At 41.5% G+C, this 24,419-nt stretch overlaps 2 protein-coding genes across 4 annotated transcripts in view; both read left to right on the plus strand.

The window, feature by feature from the left end:
* The window catches only part of FAM149A (family with sequence similarity 149 member A), a 62,920-nt gene extending 56,761 nt beyond the window's left edge, over positions 1–6,159 (plus strand). For all 3 annotated transcript variants that reach the window (XM_083367545.1, XM_083367546.1, XM_083367547.1), the window contains exon 14: positions 3,840–6,159. In XM_083367545.1, coding sequence (XP_083223671.1) covers positions 3,840–3,910 — 71 coding nt within the window. In that variant the 3' untranslated portion in view covers positions 3,911–6,159. The remainder of the gene's footprint in view (positions 1–3,839) is intronic.
* A 14,535-nt stretch (positions 6,160–20,694) lies between these two features.
* The window catches only part of CYP4V2 (cytochrome P450 family 4 subfamily V member 2), a 36,337-nt gene continuing 32,612 nt past the window's right edge, over positions 20,695–24,419 (plus strand). The window contains exon 1 of the mRNA XM_083367419.1: positions 20,695–21,467. Coding sequence (XP_083223545.1) covers positions 21,278–21,467 — 190 coding nt within the window. The 5' untranslated portion in view covers positions 20,695–21,277. The remainder of the gene's footprint in view (positions 21,468–24,419) is intronic.

Below are 24,419 nucleotides of genomic sequence, written 5' to 3' on the forward strand. Positions count from 1 at the left end.
TGATATGAGAAACAGAGAAGGAAGTTGATAAGTTTTCAAGTTTCTGTTGAAATACTGAAACCTCAATGAAGTACATTCCAAGACTCCTGCCAACTCCTACTTTGAGAAGCTGAATACAATATAATGATCAGCTGCTAATCAGTTTATCAGCTCAGTAGTCATTCAGATTATAGCAGAAAACACATTTACTAAAGAATGCAGTATTGCAGGCTAACTCTGCCCATAGCCAGTTCAATCCTGACTGGCTGAAGCTTGACTCAGCCTTCCATCGTTCCAAAGTTGGTAAAATGAGGATCCAGATTGATAGGGGCAATATGCTGACATTTGTAAACCACTCAAAGAGTGCTGTAAAAGCACTATAGAGCAGCATATAATTTTAAGTGCTATTGCTATATCTCCTATCCTGATTTAATACCTGTTTGGCCTTCAGCAATGCAGTCTATAATGGCCATTTGAAAGGTACAATTCGGGCAAAATGCAGCAGTTAAATAATCTATTTATTATCTGGCACTTTGTGCCAGGAACACACTAGACCTGTGATGCAGGCATTGGGTTGGTTGCTAATATGCTTCCAGCTGCAATTTGGTGCTAGATTTAACCTATCTAATCAGTTGAGGTACTTGCAGAGCCACTTCATCTACCCAGAGGAACTGGTGTGCTATGTGTATTCTGGGAAAACTGTTGGTTTCCTTGAAGTAGGGTGCTGAGACCAGACAGAGTGTTTCTTCTGTATACTACAGATCTTGGATAGAAATATCATTCTTCTAGTCCAGGGCTTTTCAACCTTTTCACCCATTGTACCAGTTTTAGGATATGGCAACATCCGAGTACCACCAGTCGCCTAGCAAGGTGTCAAAAACTTGATGACCAAAAGAAAAAAAAGGAAAAAAGTGATGAAGTACAGGTAGTCCTCAACTTACAACAGTTTGATTAGTGACTGTTCGAAGTTACAATGGCACTGAAAAAGTGCCCCCCCAAGCCACAGCCAAGCAAGACACCTGCCTGCCCACCTGGTGACGCTCTTCCTCCTGTCCAAGGTTTTCATTGTTGTGAACATTTCTGTTCAGGATTGGCAGCGGAGGTGGGGTGGGGTGGGGTGGGGTGTTTGGCTTTTATTTCCCCCGTCTGCTGGGTGGTTGCAGCAGGTTTTGGTCACTTCACTTGACCCTGGAACACTGTGACCATCATAAATATGAATCAGTTGCCAAGCATCTGAATGTAAATCACAAGACCCTGGGGATGCTGTAACATTCCAGCTGATCGGCACTTCTTCTGGGCTCAGAAGTGCCAGAATCAACGCTGAGCTCCAGCTGGAGCCTGGCGCTGATCCTGGTGCTTCCACTGAGGCCTAACAGCCCTGCAGCTCCAGCCATCTCTCGCTCAGGCTTGTGCAGTACTGCCACCGGGTCAGCTCATTCCCCTCCCCTGCTACCACTTTTCTAGGATAGTCACGTACCACCTGCCAGGTGCCAGTGTACCACAGGTGGTACCCGTACCACTGGTTGAAAAGTCCTGTTCTAGGGATTATATGTAAAGAACAGCAACAATAAACAATATTGTTTTCCTTCTCTTTATGGATCCAGACTTTTTCTTTGGGATGGTTTTAGTTGCTACCTCTTGTACAATGTTGTGAACCTCCGTCCATAGTACTTCAGGCACTCTGTCTATCAGATCTAATTCCTTAAATCTATTTGTCACCTCTGCTGTGTATTCATCAGGGATATGACTTAGTTCATACCTGAGTGGCCTAGTGCTTTTCCCTACTTTCTTCAGTTTAAGCCTAAACTTTGCAATGAGAAGCTCATTGTCTGAGCCACAGTCAGCTCCTGGTCTTGTTTTTACTGACTGTATAGAGCAGACATGTCAAACACAAGGCCCGGGGGCCGGATGCGGCCCACGAAGTAGTTTCATGTGGCCCGTGAAGCCATCCTGGAAACAGCGAGGGAACAGCCCCCACTGCTTTGGCCCTGGCTCAGAGACCCTCCTTCTGCCAGAGACCCTCAGAACTGTCCCACTCCTGCCCAGGCCCTCATAGGCACCCTTGATGCGAACAATGTAGAGCTGGCCATGCCCACCCAATAAGCCATATGCACTCTAGCCACGCCCACCCAGTAGGCCACACCCACCCTGGCCATATCCACCCGGCCCCTTGAGGGCAACCGCAATGCTGATGCGGCCCTCAATGAAATTGAGTTTGACACCCCTGGTATAGAGCTTCTCCATCTTTGGCTGCAGAGCACATAGTCAATCTGATTTCTGTGTTGATGTCCATGTGTAGAGCCCTCTCCTGGGTGTTGAAAAAGAGTGTTTGCTATGTCCATCGTATTCTCTTGACAAAATTCTGTCAGCCTGTACCGTGCTTCCTTTTGTACTCCAAGGCCAAACTTGCCTGTTATTCTGGTTATCTTTTGGCTTCCTACTTTAGCATTCCAATCTTTTACTGGCAGCACCCTGAGAAGACCCTCCCTGTGTGAGCGCACTGGACGATGATAAGGACATCATTTTTGGTGTTAGTTCTATAAGGTGCTGTAGGGCTTCATAGAACTGGTCAATTTCATCCTCTTCAGCACCGGTGGTTGGGGCATAGACTTGGACTATTGTGATATTGAATGGTTTGCCTTGGATTCGAACTGAGATCATTCTGTCATTTTGGGGATTGTATTCCAGTATTGCTTTTCCTACTCTTTTATTGAGTATGAAGGCTACTCCATTTCTTCTGAGGGATTCTTGCCTGCAGTAGTATACCTGATGGTCATCTGAATTAAATTCACCCATTCCTGTCCATTTTAGTTCGCTGATTCCTAAGATGTCTATGTTCAGTTTTGTCATCTCTTGTTTGATCATGTCCAGCTTGCCTTGATTCATGGATCTTACATTCCAGGTTCCTATAGAGAATAAATCTTTACAGCATTGGATGTTCCTTTCACCACCAGATGCATCCACAGCTGAGCGAGCGTCCTTTCAGCTTTGGCCAGTCGCTTCATTCTTTCTGCCACTACTAGTACTAGCCCTCTGCTCTTCCCCAGTAGCATATTGGACGTCTTCTGACCTGAGGGGCTCATCTTCCAGCGTCATATCGTTTTGCCTTTTGGTACTGTCCAAGGGGTTTTCATGTCAAAGATACTGGAATGGGTTGCCATTTCCTTCTCCAGTGGATTACATTTTGTCAGAACTCTCTGCTATGACCTGTCCATCTTGGGTGGCCCTGCACGGCATAGCTCATAGCTTCATTGAATTACGCAAGCCCCTTCGCCATGACAAGGCAGTAATTCATGAAGAGGTAATTGTGGTTAGGTGACTGCAAAACGCTGCAACTATTGTTAAATGCAATGTGGTTGCCAATCCCTGACTGAGGGATTGCTGGGATAGCTGTGTGCATGAGGAGCAGTCATAAATACCTCTTGTTTGGTGTAGTCCAGGGGTAGGCAACTTTGGCTCTTTTATGACTCATGGATTGAACTCCCAGAATTCCTGAGCCAGCTACACTGTGGAAAAAGGGAGAGGTTTCCAAGCTGAGCCATGCTTGCTCAGGAATTCTGGGAGTTGAAGTCCACAAGTCATAAAAGAGCCAAGGTTGCCTACCCCTGATGTAGTCTAAGAGTCATTGAATGAATGATCAGTAAACAAATACCATTGTATTACACATCTTGGTGACAGAATTAACGGCACATAGTTACAGAACCTGGTTGTCTTTCCTGGTTGTAATTGGCCTTCTCTGCAGCACATAATTAGCACTAGAAAGTAAGCTTCTGAAAAAAAAATCAGGCTTGTATTTTCTGGTTGCAGTGGATTGCATCTACTTAAGTCTCTATTGTCTGATTCTTTTTTTTTTGTTACAGGTTCACAGTTACATGCCAGGTCATTCCAGAAAAATCCATGTCTCTCTAGGAGAAGATTTCAAGTTGCTTAAAGACATATAGGAGCAAGAAGAGGAGAAAAAATTATTGGCACAGTCAAAATCCTCAATAATTCAGCAATCCTTAGGAATACTGAAATGTTATCTCTGAGTGTTCAGTATCTTTGCATATTGCCTGAAGGTGGAGTGCCATTTGGTTTCTAAAAGTATAAATTTCTGCTAAACTGGATAAGAAAATGGTCTTCATGTTCTTATTTTCTTATGTGGACCAATTCACAATTAAGCTAAGCCAAATTATGTATAGGTACCAGGCTTTCTTTTTTTGACTCTCAGAGGACCTTTGAACATAGTAACAGGTCGTGGCTTTTGCTTTCTTCTGCATTTTAAATGTCTTTACTTTTTCTTCCCTGAAATGGTTGAACATTTCTGTATTCCACTGCAACGTGTTTCATAAAAGTCTTCTGATATAAAAAAATATACTTGTTTAAAAACAAAGAATAAAACAAAACATGACCCTCGCCACAAAGTATTGCAATTCTTATCTAAAATTTAGCTTGCTTCCTATATAAAAAGGACTTTGGAGTTGCATAGCTTCCTTATTCCAAAATCCCCTGAAACATGCTTGTGGGCCAGTTAAATAGCTTTTTACACTCACAGATTAGAGAAAATATAACTGCATTTTGAAATGCATTTCAATGTTTGGACTATTCAATACCCTCTGCATGGGGCTGTGCTTGAAGGACATTCAGAAGCTTCAACTGGTGCAGAATGCAGCAGCTCAGGCAGTTCTTGGGGCCCCTAGGATGGCCCATGTATCACCTCTGCTCCCTGAACTACACTGGCTGCTGGTTTGCTTCCAGATGCAATTCAAGGTGTTGGATCCCAATGGGGGAGCCTCACAATGGAGGTGGTTGATGAATTAAGAGGCAATCCCGCCTCCCGCCTGTGCATCGTTCCCCCCTTCCCATCTTTTAACTATAATTTTATCTTTGATTGAAATTTCTTTTTTATTGTTTTAGAAATATTTAATGCTTTTAATGCTATGAGCCACCCAGAGTTGCTTTGAAACAAGATGGGCAGCAAACAAATCTAATAAAAATAAAAAATAAAAATGCACTTAAAGGTTACACATGCTGAAAGCACACATTAACAAGAATAAAAACCAAACTCAGTATGTTAATATAATCCCATTGTGTACATCCTTAGACCAGCAGATTGACAACTTTTTAATCATGTAAATGTTATGATTTTAATTTTGTGATAATAATTAAGGTTATGATGATTGATGTGGGATCTTTGGATTTGAAAGGAAAAGGTGCTTTAGCCCTTTTACACCCACATAGCACCAACCAGCCACTTGTTAAAGCTCTGAATTTTGTAGCTGCCCTTAGTAACTGTATTGCAATTCCAAGATTTGATTTGGGGAGTTTCATAAGGTGTTAGGTGCAAAGCCCTGATAATCATTACAAGTTGGGAGTTCCCGATTTGTCGTGGATTCTTTCCAGATTACCTGGAGCACATGCATGTTTACTAAACCACCACACTAATCATTGCACCAGCATCTTGCAACATAATTAGTATGTTAACTCTATTAGTAAGTTAAGTATTAAGACAGTGCAGAAGGTATCAAGATTCTTTCCTGAACAGTGTTTTAGTTAAGAAAGATTTTGTTGTACCATTTGGAAACAGAAATCCCTAAATACATAGAAATTAGAATTTAAACTTCCATACCTCTTGTTTCTGCTGAATAGTCCCCTTGTTATAACTGTTTTGGCCTATCTGTTTGCCAGTTATAAAATGTCTTCAAACCATATGCTATTCTAGAAGTTTCCCTTTACCATTTTTAAAATGTAATCTCTAATTCCCTTTTTGCTGTTTATTCAGCATGTGACTGTTAAAAGAATGATTTACAGAGCAATTTCACTTATTGCCAATTATTAATAAGACAAGAGCTAGAAAATAATGCAGATGAATGTATTTATGCAGAATAATAGGTAGATTATCACAAACTGAACCTATTGCTGAATTTTTAGATTTTTGTTTTCTAAAAATTTTAACGTCAAATATAAAATAAAATATTTTTCCCTATTCAGTCCGCAGCCCAATTAAACATACATGGATCTGTGAAAATGTATATAAAATGTTAAAGTTTAAAAATTGCTTGAATTTGTATTTTTATGAAACCTTGCCCAATTTATTTTCCAAATATATATGTGTAATTTATGTATATGTTGATTTTTTAAAAATGTTAAGTACTATAACATGATGAATGCATACATCTATTAATAAAAAGCACTTCCAAAATTGTACATATTGTAAAAAAATCTGTATGTTAGCTTTAATGCATATAAAAATGCATAAAACTTTTACCCATATACTTTTAAGAGCAAATTTATAGAAGTGGCAAGAGACTAAAATAAGATACAGTGAAAAAGTGGGCACCTGGAAATTATGATGAACTCATTGCATCCTGGCTGGTTTATGCAGCTTGGGAGGTCACACAAGGCTGGCTCCAGGCAGTGATTAATGCTTCTTTGAGTGAGGGGTGCTTCCCTGCTGCTTTGAAGGAGGCGGTGGTGAGGCCCCTCCTCAAGAAACCTGCCTTGGACCCAGCTATTTTGAATAATTTTCGTCCTGTCTCCAACCTTCGCTTTCTTGCAAAGGTTGTTGAGAGCGTGGTGGCACGGCAGCTCCCGCTGGTCCTGGAGGAAACTGAGTATCTGGATCTGTACCAATCGGGTTTCAGGCCCAGGTACAGCACGGAAACGGCATTGGTCGCGCTGGTGGATGATCTCTGGCGGGCCCGGGATAGGGGTTATTACTCTGTCCTGGTCCTATTAGATCTCTCAGCGGCTTTTGATACCATCAACCATGGTATCCTGCTGCGATGTCTTGGGGAGTTGGGAGTGGGAGGCACCGTTCTACGGTGGTTCTCCTCCTACCTCTCGGGCTGTTCACAGACGGTGTTGGCAGGGGGACAGAGTTCAACCCCAAGGCCCTTTGATTGTGGGGTGCCCCAGGGGTCGGTCCTCTCTCCCCTCCTGTTCAACATCTATATGAAGCCACTGGGTGAGATCATCCGTGGTTTCGGGGTGAGGTATCATCAATATGCTGATGATACCCAGCTTTTCATCTCTACCCCAAACCAACCCAGTGATGCCCTCGATGTGATGTCCCGTTGCCTGGAAGCGGTACGAATCTGGATGGGGAAGAACAGGCTCCAACTCAACCCAGCCAAGACCGAGTGGCTTTATGTATTGGCATCTCGTGTAGTCTAGGATATTCCATCTTTGGTTATGGGGGGAGAGGTGTTACCTCCCGTTGATAGGCCGTGCAACTTAGGCGTCCTCCTGGATGCACGACTCAGTTTAGAAGATCATATAGGAGTCGTGGCCAGGGGGGCATTTGCCCAGGTTCACCTGATGCACCAGTTGCGCCCCTATCTGGACCGAGATGCTTTGCGTATGGTCACTCATGCGCATGGTCACTCATGCAGAATACGGCTGCGCAGGTTGTGATGGGAGCATCCCGATACTCCCATATTACACCCCTCCTGCGTGAGCTGCATTGGTTACTGGTTGCCCTCCTGGTGAGATTTAAGGTGCTGGTTCTTACCTATAAAGCCCTACATGGCTTAGGCCTGGGATACCTGCAGGACCGTCTGCTGCCAGGAATGACTTCCCATTGCCGTGTGCACTCACACAGAGAGGGCCTCCTCAGGGTGCCGTCGGCCAGACAATGTCGGCTGGTGACCCCCAAGGATAGGGACTTCTCTGTGGGGGTACCTGCCCTGTGGAATCAGCTTCCCCTGGAGCTCCGGATGACCCCAAACCTCCGGTCCTTTCGTTGTGACCTTAAGACATTTCTTTTCCAACAGGCCGACCTGGACTGATGATAAGGGGTTTTTAATATGGTTTTAAGGTTTTATTGGTTGTAGTTGGGGTTATAGATATAGTTTAATTTTTAATATTTGTATTTTTACTTGTATTTTACTGTTGTTAGCTGCCCTGAGTCCTTCGGCAGATAGGGCAGCATATAAGTCCCATTAAATAAATAAATAAATAAATCATCAAGAATCATGTAGGCAGTTTTATTGCAGCACCAACAAGGTTTTAAATCAGACCAGATTTATGCTCAAGCAATGTGTTTCTTTGAAAAATTTGATTTAAAATAATGACCGTTAGACGGGAAAAGACCCGAATATGCGTGTATATATATATATGTGTGTGTGTGTGTGTGTGTGTTTTCTGAGGTTTTCGCGGGTGCCTGTATGTGGATCCTTGGTAAAAGAGGAACTAACAGCCACATGCTTCTCCCAGAAGAAGGAAGCTAAAGCCTGATGATGACGGATGGGACTCCGTCGAAACGTTGCGCCCACACCTTTAGTTCTACGCGGGGAAAAACCCGAAAAACCAAGGATCCATATATATATATATATATATAGTTATAGTTATAGTTATAGTTTATTTGATTTATATACCGCCCTTCTCCTTGGTAGGGACTCAGGGCGGTTCACAGGGCATATATAAAAAGAAAGACAATACAAAAATTAAAAAAGGATTAAACCCATGCCCAATTAAAAACAGTAATACAAATTTAAAAAACAATAAAAACCCATAATCCCCCATCAGGCCAGACCAGCTAATTCGAACAGGTGGGTCTTCAGGCCCCGACGGAAAGTTCGGAGGTCTGGTGCCATCCGGAGCTCCACCGGCAGTTGATTCCATAATGCCGGAGCACCCACAGAGAAGGCCCTCCCCCTGGGGGCCACCAGTCGACATTCCCTGACTGGCGGCACCCTGAGGAGGCCCTCTCTGTGGGAACGCACAGGGCGGAGGGGAGTCGATGCCGGCAGCAGGTGGTCCCTGAGGTATCCCGGACCCATGCCATGTAGGGCCTTAAAGATCGTAACCAACACCTTGAACCTCACCCGAAAGACAACTGGTAACCAATGCAGCTCGCGGAGCAAAGGTGTAACATGGGAGTACCGGGAAACTCCCAAGACAACTCTCGCGGCCGCATTCTGTACCAGTTGGAGCCTCCGAGTGGTCTTCAAGGGAAGCCCCATGTAGAGAGCATTACAGTAGTCAAGGCGAGAGGTCACGAGCGCATGAGTGACCGTACACAGGGCATCCCGGTTCAGATAGGGCCGCAACTGGCGCACCAGGCGAACCTGGGCGAAAGCCCCCCTAGTCACGGCCACTATATGATCTTCCAGGGTAAGCCGTGAATCTAGGAGGACTCCCAAGTTGCGAGCCCTATCCACGGGGGGTAAGAGCTCACCCCCCATAGAAAGAGATGGAACATTTTGAATGTCCCGGGATGCCGGAATGCACAGCCACTCAGTCTTGTCAGGGTTGAGTTGAAGTCTGTTCCTCCCCATCCAGACCCGAACCGCCTCTAGGCAACGGGACATCACGGCGAGGGCATCACTGGGGTGGTTTGGGGTCGAAAAGAAAAGTTGGGTATCATCGGCATACTGATGATACCCAACTCCAAAACCACGAATGATCTCACCCAGCGGTTTCATATAGATGTTGAACAGGAGAGGCGAGAGAACCGACCCCTGAGGAACTCCACAAATGAGAGACCTAGGGGCCGATCTCTGCCCCCCTGCCAACACCGACTGCGAGCGTCCCAGGAGATAGGAGGAGAACCACTGAAGAACTGTGCCTCCCACTCCCAATCCCCTGAGACGCCGCAGCAAGATACCATGGTCGATGGTATCGAAAGCCGCTGAGAGGTCTAATAGGACTAGGACAGAGGAATATCCCCTATCCCGCGCCCTCCAGAGATCATTCACCAGAGCGACCAATGCCGTCTCCGTGCTGTACCCGGGCCTGAAACCCGATTGGTAGGGGTCCAGATAATCCGCTTCATCCAGGACTAGAGGGAGCTGATGCGCCACCACACTCTCAACAACCTTCGCAAGGAAGCGAAGGTTGGAGACTGGACGAAAGTTGTTCAAAACGGCTGGGTCCAGGGCAGGCTTCTTGAGGAGAGGTCTCACCACCGCCTCCTTCAAGACGGTGGGGAAATAACCCTCACTCAGAGAAGCAGATATAACCGCCTGGAGCCAGCCTCGTGTCCTCTCCCTAGCTGCATAAACCAGCCAGGAAGGGCACGGGTCCAACAAACATGTGGAGGAGCTCAGCCTCCTCATAATCCTGTCCACTTCATCAGGGGTCACAGAATCAAACTCTTCCCAGATAACATTGACAAGACCGCCCGTGTCCTGATCGCCTGACTCTGCCCAGCTGGAGTCCAAACCGGTCCGAATCCGAGCGATTTTATCCGACAGATGTTGACTAAATTCCTCGGCACGACCTTGCAAGGGATCCTCCCTCACCTCCTGATTAAGAAGTGAGCGAGTCACCCTAAACAAGGCAGCCGGGCGATTATCTGCGGACGCGATGAGGGTGGAGAAGTAATTACACCTCGCCACCCTCATCGCTGCGAGATAAGACCTAATATAGGTTCTTAACCGCAACCGGTCGGGTTCGGATCGGCTAGACCTCCAGCAGCTCTCTAGGCCCCGTTTCCGACGCTTCATCTCCCAGAGCTCCACGGAAAACCATGGAGCTCGCTGGGATCTGCGCCGGATAATATATATATTATCATCTCACACCCCAGGGGCACTGATACCCCCAGTTGGGAGCCCCTGAACTAAGTAGAGGCTTCTCTCCATTGCCATTTCTAAGCCTGGCTTCAGATACCCATTTACAGCCATTTTTGCAAGCCAACTTCAGACCATTTTTGTGATTTTTTTCCAGATTTGAAATTGGAGGTTTCAATATCAGCCCCCCCAAAAGGTTGATGGAGACAACAGTTCGGGTTGCCTTTTGTTATCTCTCATGTCCATCAGAGCCACCAAAATCAGATTTTTTTAAAACAAACATAAATCTGAGGATAGAGATTTAAAGATGGAATTTTACAAAACAAGACAATATGACTTAATTCAAGTGGAAGAAAAGATAACTTACATTTCAACACTTCAAAGCAAATTTGAGGATAAGAAAAAGAGATACTAGGAAAAACACCAGAACTGGAGAGACAAAAAGTGACAAGAGAAGTGGAGAGAAAAGGAAGGAAAAAGATTCCTAATAAAAAGGAGTGGGCAAATGCCCATAACAAAGATACTGGTTTACTTTCTTTATCTACAGTAATACCTATGATTAAATGGAAAAATCTTTTGATTCAGCGAAGTACACCGATTAATTACTGGGCAAAGAAAAAAGATTAAAATGGAAACTAAGAAAATAGATGATGGGACCTATCAGAGAGAATACTTAAAAAAGAAGCATTTGTTCGAATATGGTTAAAAAATTGAAAAACTTTGGCATATACTACTCTAAGAGATATGAATTCTCCAAATAATACAGTATGCTTCTTTCTTTTCTGTAAAAAAAGCTGAAATGACTTAAATAAAGCAAATGTTTTAGGTACTTAAATGTGACTGAATTTAAGAAAAGTATAAAAAAATGTTTTGAATCAGAGTCAAGGGACTAGAGGACTAGATCTATTGAATGGAATGTTTAAAGATTAAATATATTCTTAGCTATGGTTAAAAAGAATAAGAAATTGAGGAAATAAATATATATTAAGCTAGGGGGGATATATATTTTAAGTAGTATGTTATTTCTTATGTTTCGTTGCTCTTGCTTTTTCTTTTTTTTTCTTTTTCTTTTTTTCTTCTCTTTTCATTCTTTTATTTATTTCTTAAGAAATATAAAAGTGTGAGATGGCTTAAATGGAAAAAAATAGAATTAAATCTGTCAATGTAAATGTAATTAATCGTTGAGAAAATTTTCACTAGTAAGAATATTTAGAATTTGGTGGGAGAAATAAACTAAACTAAGTATTGTAACAGGATTTATGATAAGGCAACCAAAATGACTAATAAGGAAAGAAATATTATACTAATATGATTATTATTCTTTAGGAATATTGGAAAAACTATATACTCAATTGTTATTTATCAAAACAGTAAGAATTGTATTAACTCAATGTTTGCAAAAAAAGGATATTTTGGGGAAAGAGGAAATCAACTAAAATTAACATATGGAATACAGTTTATAGAAATTAATTGTTAAAGATTGTTCTACAAATGTAACCCAGACAACACACTGTTTACCAATGATTGAGTGATTTATGCTTTGTTAAAAAATCAATAAAATATATATTTCTAAAAAGGAATATATGCAATGTGGCCCCCAAACCGATGGTGTCATCAGTATTGGGGGAGAGGAACTGAAGAACGTAGTCCAATTCAAGTACCTCAGCTCCCTCATATGCAGCAACTGTGGTAGCTTTCTAGATGCCTGCACTGCTATCTATGCCCCTTGGAGGAAGTGGCGCCAGGTAACTGGGGTCCTGTGTGATCATTGGATGCATTTATGCTTCAAGGCAAAGATTTACAGAAGGGTAGTGTGCCCAGTCACTCTCTACGGATCTGAGTACTGGCACGAGCAGACTCTACATGTGATGGAAATACGAATGCTCTGATGGTATCTTGGACTAACATGATTCAACCACTCCATGAACGACAATATCCCACGTTGACTGGGAGTTGTGCCAATTATAACAAAACTGCAAGAAGTAAGACTTAGATGGTATGGACACTTCATATACAGTAAACAAGACTTGGTGGTGAGGATAGCCATGTGTCTGGACCCTGATGGCCGGTGACCCTGTGGCAGATCCAAGAAACAGTGAATGGATTGCATCAAGGAGGACATGGAATGTGTGGTGAAGTCACCCGGGATCGAGCCAAATCGAGATGGCTTTGCAGACAAGTGGACCATAGCGTGGGAATAACACTAGGAAGAAGTTATTATGTTTTTCATCTCTGTATAGAGAAATGAGCACAAGACATTTGCCCTCAATCAGCTGTGCACTCGCCTTGTATCTCTGGACCTTGATGTCTTCAGGCAGCTGAAGTATAAAGGGGCAAATATTTCAGCTTAAAAATGGAATTGGGTAAGTTCAAGAGATATTTGAGAGAGGGATGTTCTTAGACTGTGTTTAAGAAAGCAATTTGATGCAAATTTCCATTAATGGAGACTAGCACAATGAAAGATTAAAAGCCAGATCTTTGGTTACATCTAACAAACAGAGGACCAATTAATAACATGTTGCTGTTACTTAAATTGGACAGGAAATTTCATTGGGATTAAAGTGCACTGGGAGAATTAACCTTTCCTTCCATAAACAATCCCAGAAGTCTCTAACCTGTAGATGTAGCTGTAAAAACTTAATCCTAAAATTATGATATAAAGTAGGAAACCAAAAGATAAAAAATAATACACTAGAGAATAGGAAAAGAAACTATATTTGTTTACTGAGAAATAAACACTTTTTAAGTTGAGTGATAAAACCTTTTAGTTGCCACTTTGTTTGCAATAGCAAAATCCTTGTTTATAAATGTAAATGTTCATAAAAACTACCAATCAACTTAACCCTTGTTCATATACAAGCTCTTTTGTTCATATTATTAGCACCATGAGGAAATGATTTTACTATTATCTTGTAAATATAACTTGTAAAAAAATAACTTGGTCTTTCCACATGGCATCATTTTCTGCTCTCAATTGCTGCAAAGCATTTGGAAGTTAGTTGTGTGACTTTCTTTTTCTCGACAACTTCAGAACAGTTAGAGTTGCCAATCAGCGCTCCCTCTGTTTCAAGATTAATTAGTATCAATTTACATTTTTACAAATTTCCTCTACAACCTCAGATAGAGGCTGAAATGTAAGTTTATGCAGAAAATGGATGTGATAATTATTCAAATGGTTCATTTGAATCTAGACTGGGGCAGCTTATATAAACAGGGAACCTTAACCCGGACATACTTTGTTATTGGATCAGTGAAACTGACTACAAGGATTGAGAAATATTTCACAAGTAAGTTGCTCTGAATTCAGGGGTGGAGGCAGGAATTTCAATAGAAAATATCCTGTTTCCAAGCATTGCATAATTCCAGTATATAAACTTCAAAATATAAGTGCTGTGATTTCATCTTACTGCAGCCAAGCTGAAATAAATAAGGTTGGCTGGAACCAAGGAGAACAACTACGGAGACCAAGACAAATGCCATTTCTGGAAGGTCTAACTGGAGATCAAGCTTCCTGATAGTACCTAACATTTTCCCCCACCCCCTGATTTTTACAGATCTTCCAGAGCAAACTTGATAGTTTGAGGCATGCTGATGAAGTGAGATAGAAAAAAATAGGAAATGCAAAAAGAAAGCCTCATGAGTAAACTGTCCCATGGAACATAAGGGTAACATATTTCAGGTACAGAAATCCAGTTAATCATTTGATGAGAGTCAGAATCTCCTATTTTCTATTTGTGCCACCTAGTGATTATGGACATTTTTGTGGCCCAGATCACTTCCATTGAGTAATTCTTATTTTTATTTTAATTCTCCTATATGCCATGGAGAATTGAAACATTCAGTAGGAATTGTACAGCACTGTGCTCACACAGTGATGACAATTTACAGGAGTGAGACTACTGTTACCCAATACTTGTTTACATTCAACACGTAGTCGATTTGGTTTGTTTTTGTTTCCAGTCTGTTTATACCTTTGAACTGGCAAGTGTGCTTGGATTATTAAAATAACATTTTATATATTGCTAGCCATCAATAACGAGTGTGTTCATTCCACATACATAGTCCTCTGCAATAAATTTGTAAGCTTAAATTTGTAAGCTCTGCAATAAATTCTGTAACTTAACACAGCAAAACAGGAATTGTGCAAGCAATTCTGCCTATTATTTTCTTATTTTGAATTATATTTATAATGTGAAGTCACTGTAAAGAGTTTAACTAATGATAAAGAATAGGTCCCTTATTAACAAGAAGCAAGCAATATTTGAGGGATATATGTCCGAGAACAAATTTGAATATTATCAATAATATGCTGTTAAACTAGACTGCCAAATATTTTTTAATAAATTTAAAACAAATGTATTATGCAGACACTAGGAACTAGCAAACAAAATCAGTTAATTGATGTTTTCAATTGCTTTTAAAAAAATAGATCTTAAAAGAATTGCTTAACTTGTTCCTGGTCTTAAGGAATACTTATATTGCATTAGCAAATAAAAGCTAAACAAGAATGCTAAAATCATTCCAAATTACATAAAGAATGCTTCCTCAACCATATATTTCTTTGCATAGTTTCTAAACAGATATTGGCTTCAATTTCTGTTTAGAAATATGTATTCATTTACTAATGTTTGAAATATTACTCAGATAAAGAAAAGTTTAAGTTACATTCTTCATTGTTTCTTGTCTACAGCATCAAAAGTGTAGTAAAATTAAGTATAGTTAGAAAAGATGGCCATAGGGAGAGGAAGAAATCCCCTCTGCAATGCCTTTTTCTGGCCTATAGCAAATTACAAAAAGTTTGCATGTTTTCAGTTTTTCAAAAGCTCTTGCATAATGTAGATTTTTCAAGATCTCAGAAAGTCTATGGAAATTCTCAGTCATCCAGGTTATGGTTGTCCCAAAGCTGCTTTTTCAAAAGGCAACTGGATTTTCTTTGTATTTCCTTGAAGACATTTTGCTTCTCATCCAAAAAGCTTCTCATCCAAGAAGTGTCAGAGCTGAAGAAGCTTCTTGGATGAGAAATGAAACATCTTCAAGGAATGTATGAAGATGTATGAAGTGTTTTTAATTGATTTGATTCTATACTGCTTCCATACAATCCCATCTCAAAGTGTTATATATGATTTATTAATAAAAATAAGAAATTAAAATAATGTTAAAAATCATTATAAGAGAGTTGTGGTAAGGAGAGCAAAATAAAATTAATCATTTATCTGGCATTCAGACCAAGAGAGTCCGAATGAAAGGATAAAATATATGCAGGCACCAAAAACTGTGAAATAATGTTGTGGAAAAATTGGCTGTTATTTCCAATGTTGTAACCCTGCATCTGCCAACTCCCTTGCGTGTTCACTGTGCCACCCATTCCACAGCTTTACCCTGCAGTGCCACAGTGACTGCCACCACCACAGCCCACTGTGAAGGGTAGAACTGGGCATATTGGTCCAGGTGGCTGATGGCCTGGCTGAGAAACAGGGCTAGGTGGTCTGGATCCCTGTCAAATGTAGCCTGCAAGGGCCGAGGACCCCAGCACATGCCCTGGGGTCAAAACCCCATGGGCCACCTGGAACCCTGCGAGGTGCCACTGGCCTGCTGAGGGTCCTGATCTCTAGGACCTGGACCCCGCCGGGCTGATGGACGGGCCACTGGAACGTGCCCCTGGAAGGGGCCCCACCATCTCCAATGTCATACTTCCTTCCCATGATGTCTGTGGTTGTCTGGCCGAGGCAGCCAGGGATGAGTTCTGTTCCAAAGCTCTCACCCGCAGGGTATCACATGCATTACTGGGACCGGCATCCAACCTGAGCTTCGGGCTAGCCAAATGGAACCGGGTTTGTGATGTCTGGGCTGGCTGAGACCCTGTTCGCTGCCAGCCAACAGCCTCAGCTCCAACCTCCCAACATGGCCATGCAGGGGCATCCCGGAATCTGGCCTCTCTGAATCTTTCTTGCAATATGTCTATTGTGTAACTTCCTGGAGCTGTAGAGTAACTCCGCTCCCCTTCCTCATCATCAGTCAACTGCCTCTCCCGCCATTCAATCAACTGAAGTTCAGGAACACCCATCATGGGCAGTTGGCGGGCCGCAAGACCAGTCACAGCTGAGCTGTGCCACCACTGCCCTGAGGAACCTGCCTTCTGCACCGTCCCTGAGGCCAACCGTGTGTCAACCACCGGCACGTCTAGTCTGGTCTCACGCACCTTGTGGCATACCGCTGGCTGAGCGCTATCCTCCACAGCCTCTGGTGTTGCCACATCTGCCACAACCAGCTCTACCACTTCTCACACATCCACCGTCGGCTCAGTGCCCTCAGCCATCTCCCCTGTATCTGCACAGGCCACAATCAGGAACCACCAGGAAAATGGGTAGGGACAGGAAAAGAGGAACGCTGACTTTCTGTCAAAGGTCCCAAGCCCAGGCCTGAGCCCAACAGAAACACTGTCACTCTGGAACCAAGGAAAACTTGGTTTATTCAGGCTGGGAAAGTAAAGGCACACTTTGGCTTATGAAGTGTTAACCAGCAATCGCAAAATAAAGTCAGCTCTGGGAGCTACTCTCTTTTGTTATCTGTTTTCACATGACCCATTTCTTCAAGTCCTTCTATCCACATGACTGGTTCAATTAATTATAATAGTGCTGGGTCAGTTTTCCAATAACACTGATCAATATTTTTCTACAACAATGGTAGGCAGCACAGCAGTTTCAGAGAAAAAGCATCAAAAGATAGGACACCTTTTATAGCGTATTTTTTACTCATCTAATAAAAAAAATGCCAATATTAATTAGGATGTTATGGCTTCATCAAAAAAATTATTGAAGAAACTTAGTAGCCAGTCAACAAAATCAGTGCATGAGGCTGGCGTAATGATCTTATTTAGAAATCATGACAAACCAACTCCAGACAAAAGAGAGTATACACTAAGTAGTTTGTGTACTTGCAAAGCTAGTTGATATGAGCAAAAGTATTAATTATAGGACACTGAATGCTAACATCTGGAATAATTAAATAAACCCACATATGAACATCACTGAAATAAAATTGACTACATGCAAGCAAAAATTCAGTCAACAAAAAAACTGCTCAGTTCATGAATAGATATGAAAAAGACATGAAAATGTTTGAATTTTATAAAAAACAAAATGTGTTTGATAAGATGTTATTAACTTCTGATGAGAAACTAATTAAAAAGTTGTATAATTTTTTGTTAACTTTAGAGATGGAAAGTGAACAAATTAAAGTGTCAGTGACAAGATGGGCGGAGAACTTTGGTTATAACATAGAGTTAAAAGAATGGCAAAAATTATGGGAGAGAAATTATAAATTGACAATGTCAACTGCATACAAAGAAAATTTGTATAAAATATTTTATAGATGGCATTTATCTCCAGCTAGATTAGCAAAAATGTTTTAAAATGTATCAAGTAAATGTTGGAAATGTAAACATAATATAGGTACATATTATCATACCTGGTGGACATGTGATAAAGTGAAAGCTTATTGGAAGAAAAGACATACTTGGCTAGAAAATATACTAGGAGAACATGTAATATTTAATCCTGAACTATTTTTATTAGGTATGTTACCAAAAAAGACTAATAAACAAAATGCATACTTGGTTTTACATATTATAACTGCAGCAAGAATAAGCTATGCACAATGCTGGAAAAATGAACGAGTACCATCAGAAGAGGAATTAATAAAGAAGATATTGGAATGTGCAGAAATGGACAGATTAACTATGAGACTAAAAGACAAAGAAGAAACAGAATACTATGAAAGCTGGAATCTATTTTATAATTGGTTGGAAAAGAGAACCAAAGAGTGAAATTTGTATATGTATTAATAGATTATGAACTCAGCTCACACGTTGTTTGGAAAATTAACATATGTATGTAATGAATAAAAAAACTGCTCAGTTCATGAACTCCTTACAAAATTACTCCTTAAAAATTAAAATAAAAATAAAAAATCAGACCATAAAATATAATCTCAGGAATATTCTCTATTGTTATTTGATCAAGTTAAGAAAAAAAATAAAATATTGCTAAGAAAAAAAATATGGGAGATGATGAAATGCCAGAACTATTTCTAAGTATTACTTGTGCTACTTATAAAGTTTTCTAGCATTAGATGAGGTGCTGGTCATGATCTGGATTGAATCACTCCTATTTTTTCAAGGGAAATTATTCTCAAATAGTGCTAATGTGCACCACAGATGATTGTCAGAAACACTGAATGGGCATTTTGTGGGACTTAAGAGATATATATTGAATAAAAGAATAATAGAGTTGGAAGGGACCTTAGAGGTCTTCTAGACCAGCCCCCTGCTCAAGCCTGAGACCCTATACCATTTCAGTCAAATGACTATCTAATCTCTTCTTAAGAACCTCCAGTGATGGAGCAACCACAGCTTTCAAAGGCAAGCCATTCCACTGATTGTTCCCACTGTCAGAAAATTTCTCCATAGTTCTAGATTGGACAAGTTGCTAAGATTCCATCTGCTACTTCTTGCTCTACCATAAGGTGCTTTGGAGAACAGGTTAACCATATCTTTTTTGTGGCTGCCCCTGATCTCAATCCTAATCCTTTTCTTTATTAGCCTTGACATACACAGTTCCTGCAGCCATTTGTTGAAAGAAAAATTTTCATCGGAATCTTCATCAGGGTCCAGTCCAACCCGGGAATAAGCAAAATGGAGACTGCTTTAGAAAGAAGATTGTAGTTTATTGAAGAGCATAGCCAGACAGAAATGAGGCTCTGGGAAAGCTGACCATATGTAGCAGGGAGTGGTGGGTTTTTATACCTTCTTGGGCTTTTGTGTTTGGAGTTGTTCCTGTGGCATGAACTTTGACCTGAAGGTCAGTGTGCCTTTTTGGTATTCTGATGGGGGTGGGTTAATCCTATTATTTCCTAAAGGTCATGTTTCCTATCCTCTCTGTTTTTCTAATCCCCTCAGCTCCAGCCTTCCTGCCCCCAACTTTTCTGAACAGGATTATCAAATCTGCATTTCTAATTTCTGCTTGGATATTAAGAAAAACTGGGCCTGCTTTTCTGCCTTTAAGATCCTTTGGGGAAATATAATATTCTGCCTTTTAATATTCCCAAAATATTTCTTTCTCGGGGGGGGGGGGCAGTGCTGTCCTCCCACACATTCTTTATATCAGGGTCCCCAATCCCTGGTCTGTGGACCAGTACCAGGCCGTGGTATCCCAGCAACTGGTCTGCACAAACAAATAAAGCCCCATCCATGGGATGCAGGCAGCACACAAAACCACACACTCTCTGGTCTGTGAAAAAACCTTTCTCTACGGAACCGGGCCCCAACCTTCTGGGCACCTCTGCTTTATATGTTTAATATTGAGATTCAGTGAAATGAAGTAATGCTCCCCATTTTTTAATTTTTCTTAGTTGGTGCTTAATTCCCTAGAATGAAATTTCTGAAAAACAGCAGAAGCTCTTTTCCCTCAAAGACAAAGAAGCTGCTCTGATGCTACAAGAATCCAGGCATTAGGGAGAGAGAGCAGGTGGCTTCTTCATTTGACTTACTTTTTTAGTCTCACAGAAACTTTGTAAGAAAAAGCAGATGTGGTAATTTTAGCTTACCAAAGGAGCAAAGGAGCAATGAATTACACAAAAATTAAAGAAGGGAAGATTTGTAATTTGTGGGCAAGCAGTCAGGAAGCCAGGGCAGAAACTAAAAAAATAATAATAATGCCCGGGTGATGTAGCGGTTAAATGAAACAGGCCTTCCTAGAATAAAGGACAGTTCATTGGTTTAATAGTAAAGGTTCCCCTGCACATGCGTGCTAGTCGTTTCCAACTCTAGGGGCCGGTGCTCATCTCCATTTCAAAGCCGAAGAGCCAGCGCTTGTCCAAGGACGTCTCCATGGTCATGTGGCCGGCATGACTAGACGCCAAAGGCGCATGGAACACTGTTACCTTCCCACTGTAGTGGTCCCTATTTTTCTACTTGCATTTTTACGTGCTTTCGAACTGCTAGGTTGGCAGAAGCTGGGACGAGTAACAGGTGCTCACTCTGTTACGCGGCACTCGGGATTCGACCCGCCAAACTGCCGACCTTCTGATCGACAAGCTCAGCATCCTAACCCACTGAGCCACCGCATCCCTTCATTGGTTTAATGGGAAGTCATTTAATTTATTGCAACGTGCGTTTGTGTGTGCAGTGTGTATACAGCATGTATATACACATATCTGTAGCAGTTGCTCAGCAGGCAGAATACTGATACTGGGAAGGACAGGACAGGACAGGCCCTGTAGCCCAAGGAAGCTGGGCTACTCCTAGAAGAAAAGAAACGGTAGACCACGATCTCCTCTGTACAGCTTCAAACGCTCTGGTTGGAAAGCAGCAAAGCTGGATTTGTAACGAGTTGGGGGCGGGAGGAGGGGCCCTTCCCAGTTTCTGGCGATGGGCCTCACCGAAAAAGCAGGTTTGAAAAGCAAACCTGGATTTAGTGGATTTAGTTGCTTGCCTACTCCAGCCCGAGTTAATGCTTGGGTATGCCTCGGGGCTGGAAAGGGCGGGCATCGAGGCTCTACCCCGCCTGCCTGTCACTTTTAACCTTTCCTCGTAGCCGCCTTCGGGTTACAATTAATCGCGCCTTCCTCAAGTTCGACAGCTCCACGGCCGCTCTAGAGATCTCGCTGGGGTTTTCTTCTCCGACTTCCCGGGTTTTCCTCCCACAGTTCCGCGAAGCCTTCCGGGCTGTACCGCCCGTCCGCAAAAAAAAAAAAAAACAACCCTTGCTCGTTAGCACTTAGTCAGCTTCTGGCAAGTGGAGTCCCGGATGGCTCTGGTCAGCGGCGCGTTTTTCTTCGAATGGGCCGCCTCAGCCTTAACTGTGTTGGCCGCCGCCGCCGTCTCCTTCTTGGTGCTCCGCAACTATTGGAAATGGAACGAGATGAAGGCTATTCCGGAGATCAAACCCTGGTACCCCATACTGGGTAACTCTCTGCTGCTGGATAGAGACGCCGAAGGTAAAAAAAAATAACTCTCCCCTCACCCGCGCACTTCTTCCCAAAGGAGCAAGCCGCAAAGGCGGCGGCGGCGGATCTGGCTAGAATCTTCCGCTACTTGCTTAATTCAGGTCAGCTGGTGAGCGGCGGGGACAGAGGGCAGAGTTACGAAGCGAGCGCGGAACTGCTGGGGAAAGGGCGCTTGAGACCGAAACGAAAGTTTGAAAGATGTTAGGGTGGGAAACGGGGGAGAAAATGCAGTGCTTACAACGTCATGATATTAGATCAGGGGGTCTTCAAACTTGGCCCTTTTATGACTTGTGGACTTCAACTCCCAGAATTCCTCAGCCAGCTTTGCTGGCTGAGGAATTCTGGGAGTTGAAGTCCACAAGTCATAAAAGGGCCAAGTTTGAAGACCCCTGTATTAGATGTTGCGGCGGACGAATCATCTGAACAAAGTATCCCTTTCATAATGAAATGTTTTGCATATTAGAAGGTAACCTAAAGTCAGCATTAAAAATATCCTCCATTCTGTGTCTGCATCACTGAAGGAAAGTGAGGACAACTGTTCTATGTAGTGCATTTTCAACCATTCTTTCTTTACATTCAAAATCAGGCTAATTTACAGATCGTGATAGAACATTCCAGCTGGATGGATATGTTGAAACCAAAAAGTCAAACAAAGCACCAAATTCAGGGCAGGAAGGGAAATAAAGTTGATTTCTTTTTAATGTGCATTAGATGTCCTAAAATCTAGTGGGTTAACATTTATTATGGTTATAACCAGCATCGTAAAATATGTAAGCTGACTCCTGTTATGAACATCGACAGTTTTTAAATACCTTCTATATACTAAGTCAAATGCTAAACAAATAACATTTTCCATTTTCAAAAATCATATATCTCTTATTAATCAGAACCAGTGTAGCAAATGTACATAAAGTAATAATATTCCTGTATTAATTTTTAAAAGGGACGTGGTGGCTCAGTGGGTTAGGACCCTGAGCTTGTCGATCAGAAGGTCCGCAGTTTGGCGGGTCAAATCCTGAGTGCCGTGTAACAGAGTTAGTGCCTGTTACTCATCCTAGCTTCTGCCAACCTAAGAGTTCGAAAGCACGTAAAAAAATTCAAGTAGAAAAATAGGGACCACTACGGTGGGAAGGCGTTCCGTGCGCCTTTGGCATCTAGTCATGCTGGCCACATGACCATGGAGACATCCTCAGACAAGCGCTGGCTCTTTGGCTTTGAAACGGAGATGAGCACCAGCCCCTAGAGTTGGAAACGACTAGCACGCAAGTGCGGGGGAACCTTTACCTTTACCTTTTTAATTAATTTTTAGTTCACAGACTGTCGCATCAAATCTAGTTTCTAGCAGCGGAGTCAAGGAAGATAAATCTGATTTTCTAGCTCTGTTTATAAAGAGAGGAGTAATGATTTTGACTCCCATATCCTGGCATAGCTGTTGGTCGATAAAGTGTGATAGCACCTCCATCTCCTTGGAACCACAAAGACACATTCATATAACACTTTGTTATAGCACAGATGTAGTGCACATGTTGAGACATTAATGAGACAGCTGTATGGAACTTCAGAATTGATATGAAAGATAAATATTTAGCTGACTGAATGATATTCCCAATTCTTCCAGGAAAAAAATGATAATTGCTAAGAAGTCTTAAGTCTGTTTGCTTCAACCTGTCTTAGCTATACTGTGAAAGCATCACATAATATGAAAATTATGAACCTGCAGGAGAGGTTCAACCATAACATAATTCTTGCACACTAAGCCCTATCTCCTTCTACCTTAGTCAGACTGGGTTCTAAACATTAAACTGCACCTAGGACACAATTTACAACTCACAAGGGTATTCATAAGAAATTGAACTGAATTCTATCCAGCTGAGCAAAGGCTACGGAAAGACCAAATCTGGCTCTTGTAAAAGAATTACGAAAGGCTTTGGCCTCAGAGAATTCTATAGTAGCTAGGATGCATTCTTCTTAGCTTTGGTTTAAGCACTGGTAAATGTAAATCAACAGATCTGTTCAATTTATGTCACAATGTAACTAGAAATGAAAGCAAATGTTGCTCTAAAGTCTAGTAGCTTCAAATAAAGCTGACTTTGCTGGCCTGCATATTTTCCAAATACGGTAAGTATTGATCTATAGTGGGTTGATTTCTCTTTCCTCTTTAAATATTATCCCCTAATCAGGCCTGCAGTCTGACCTGTAAACACTTTGCTAGGTTATTTAATGCTACTTGGAGACCAGTGGGGAAATATATTAAAAATGTAACTTATATTTTTGAAGCCAATTTACTTAGTAGAATAATAAAATATTCAGTGTATCTCTTAAGTGTATTATTTAGTAATGCCTAATTACATGGAACCCTTATATACCCAATTTTTCATGACCTTCTTATCAGTGTCTATCTTTAATCTGTACTTTACTTATGTACTAAATGTAAGAAATCAGAGCAAGGTCCAGTTTGCCAGAAAAATTCTACCTTAGACAACATCTCAGCTTCCTTTATAATTAGCTGGCTAGTCAGCCATACTTCCTGTCCCCCTTTATAAAAATTAAAAATAAAATCCATAATGGTCCTTTGGGTAAGAGCAACCATAGGAAACAAGGAAGGAAGGAAAGGCTGTGTCTGGCAAGGAGAGAAAATAGAAGGAAAAAGCAAATAGGAAAAACATGAAGGAAAAAAGTTTCCTGATCAACAAAGAAAGAGAAGAAAAAGAAAAGCAGGTCTTAGTGAGAAGATTTCCTCAGATTACATTTATTTATTTATTTATTTATTTATTTATTTATTTATTTATTTATTTAAAAACATTATCAACCAAGATAAATATTTTTTGATTGGATAAATTTACTTATTTCTTAAACTTCTATCATTGCCAAGTCTCAAGGCATCTTACACTGAAAATTCAATTTAAAAAGATTAATGATAAAATTTAAAGCACTAGATGAGAA

This window comes from Vipera ursinii (genome assembly GCF_947247035.1).
Source record: "Vipera ursinii genome assembly, chromosome: 7".
Classification (NCBI taxonomy): Eukaryota; Metazoa; Chordata; class Lepidosauria; order Squamata; family Viperidae; genus Vipera; species Vipera ursinii.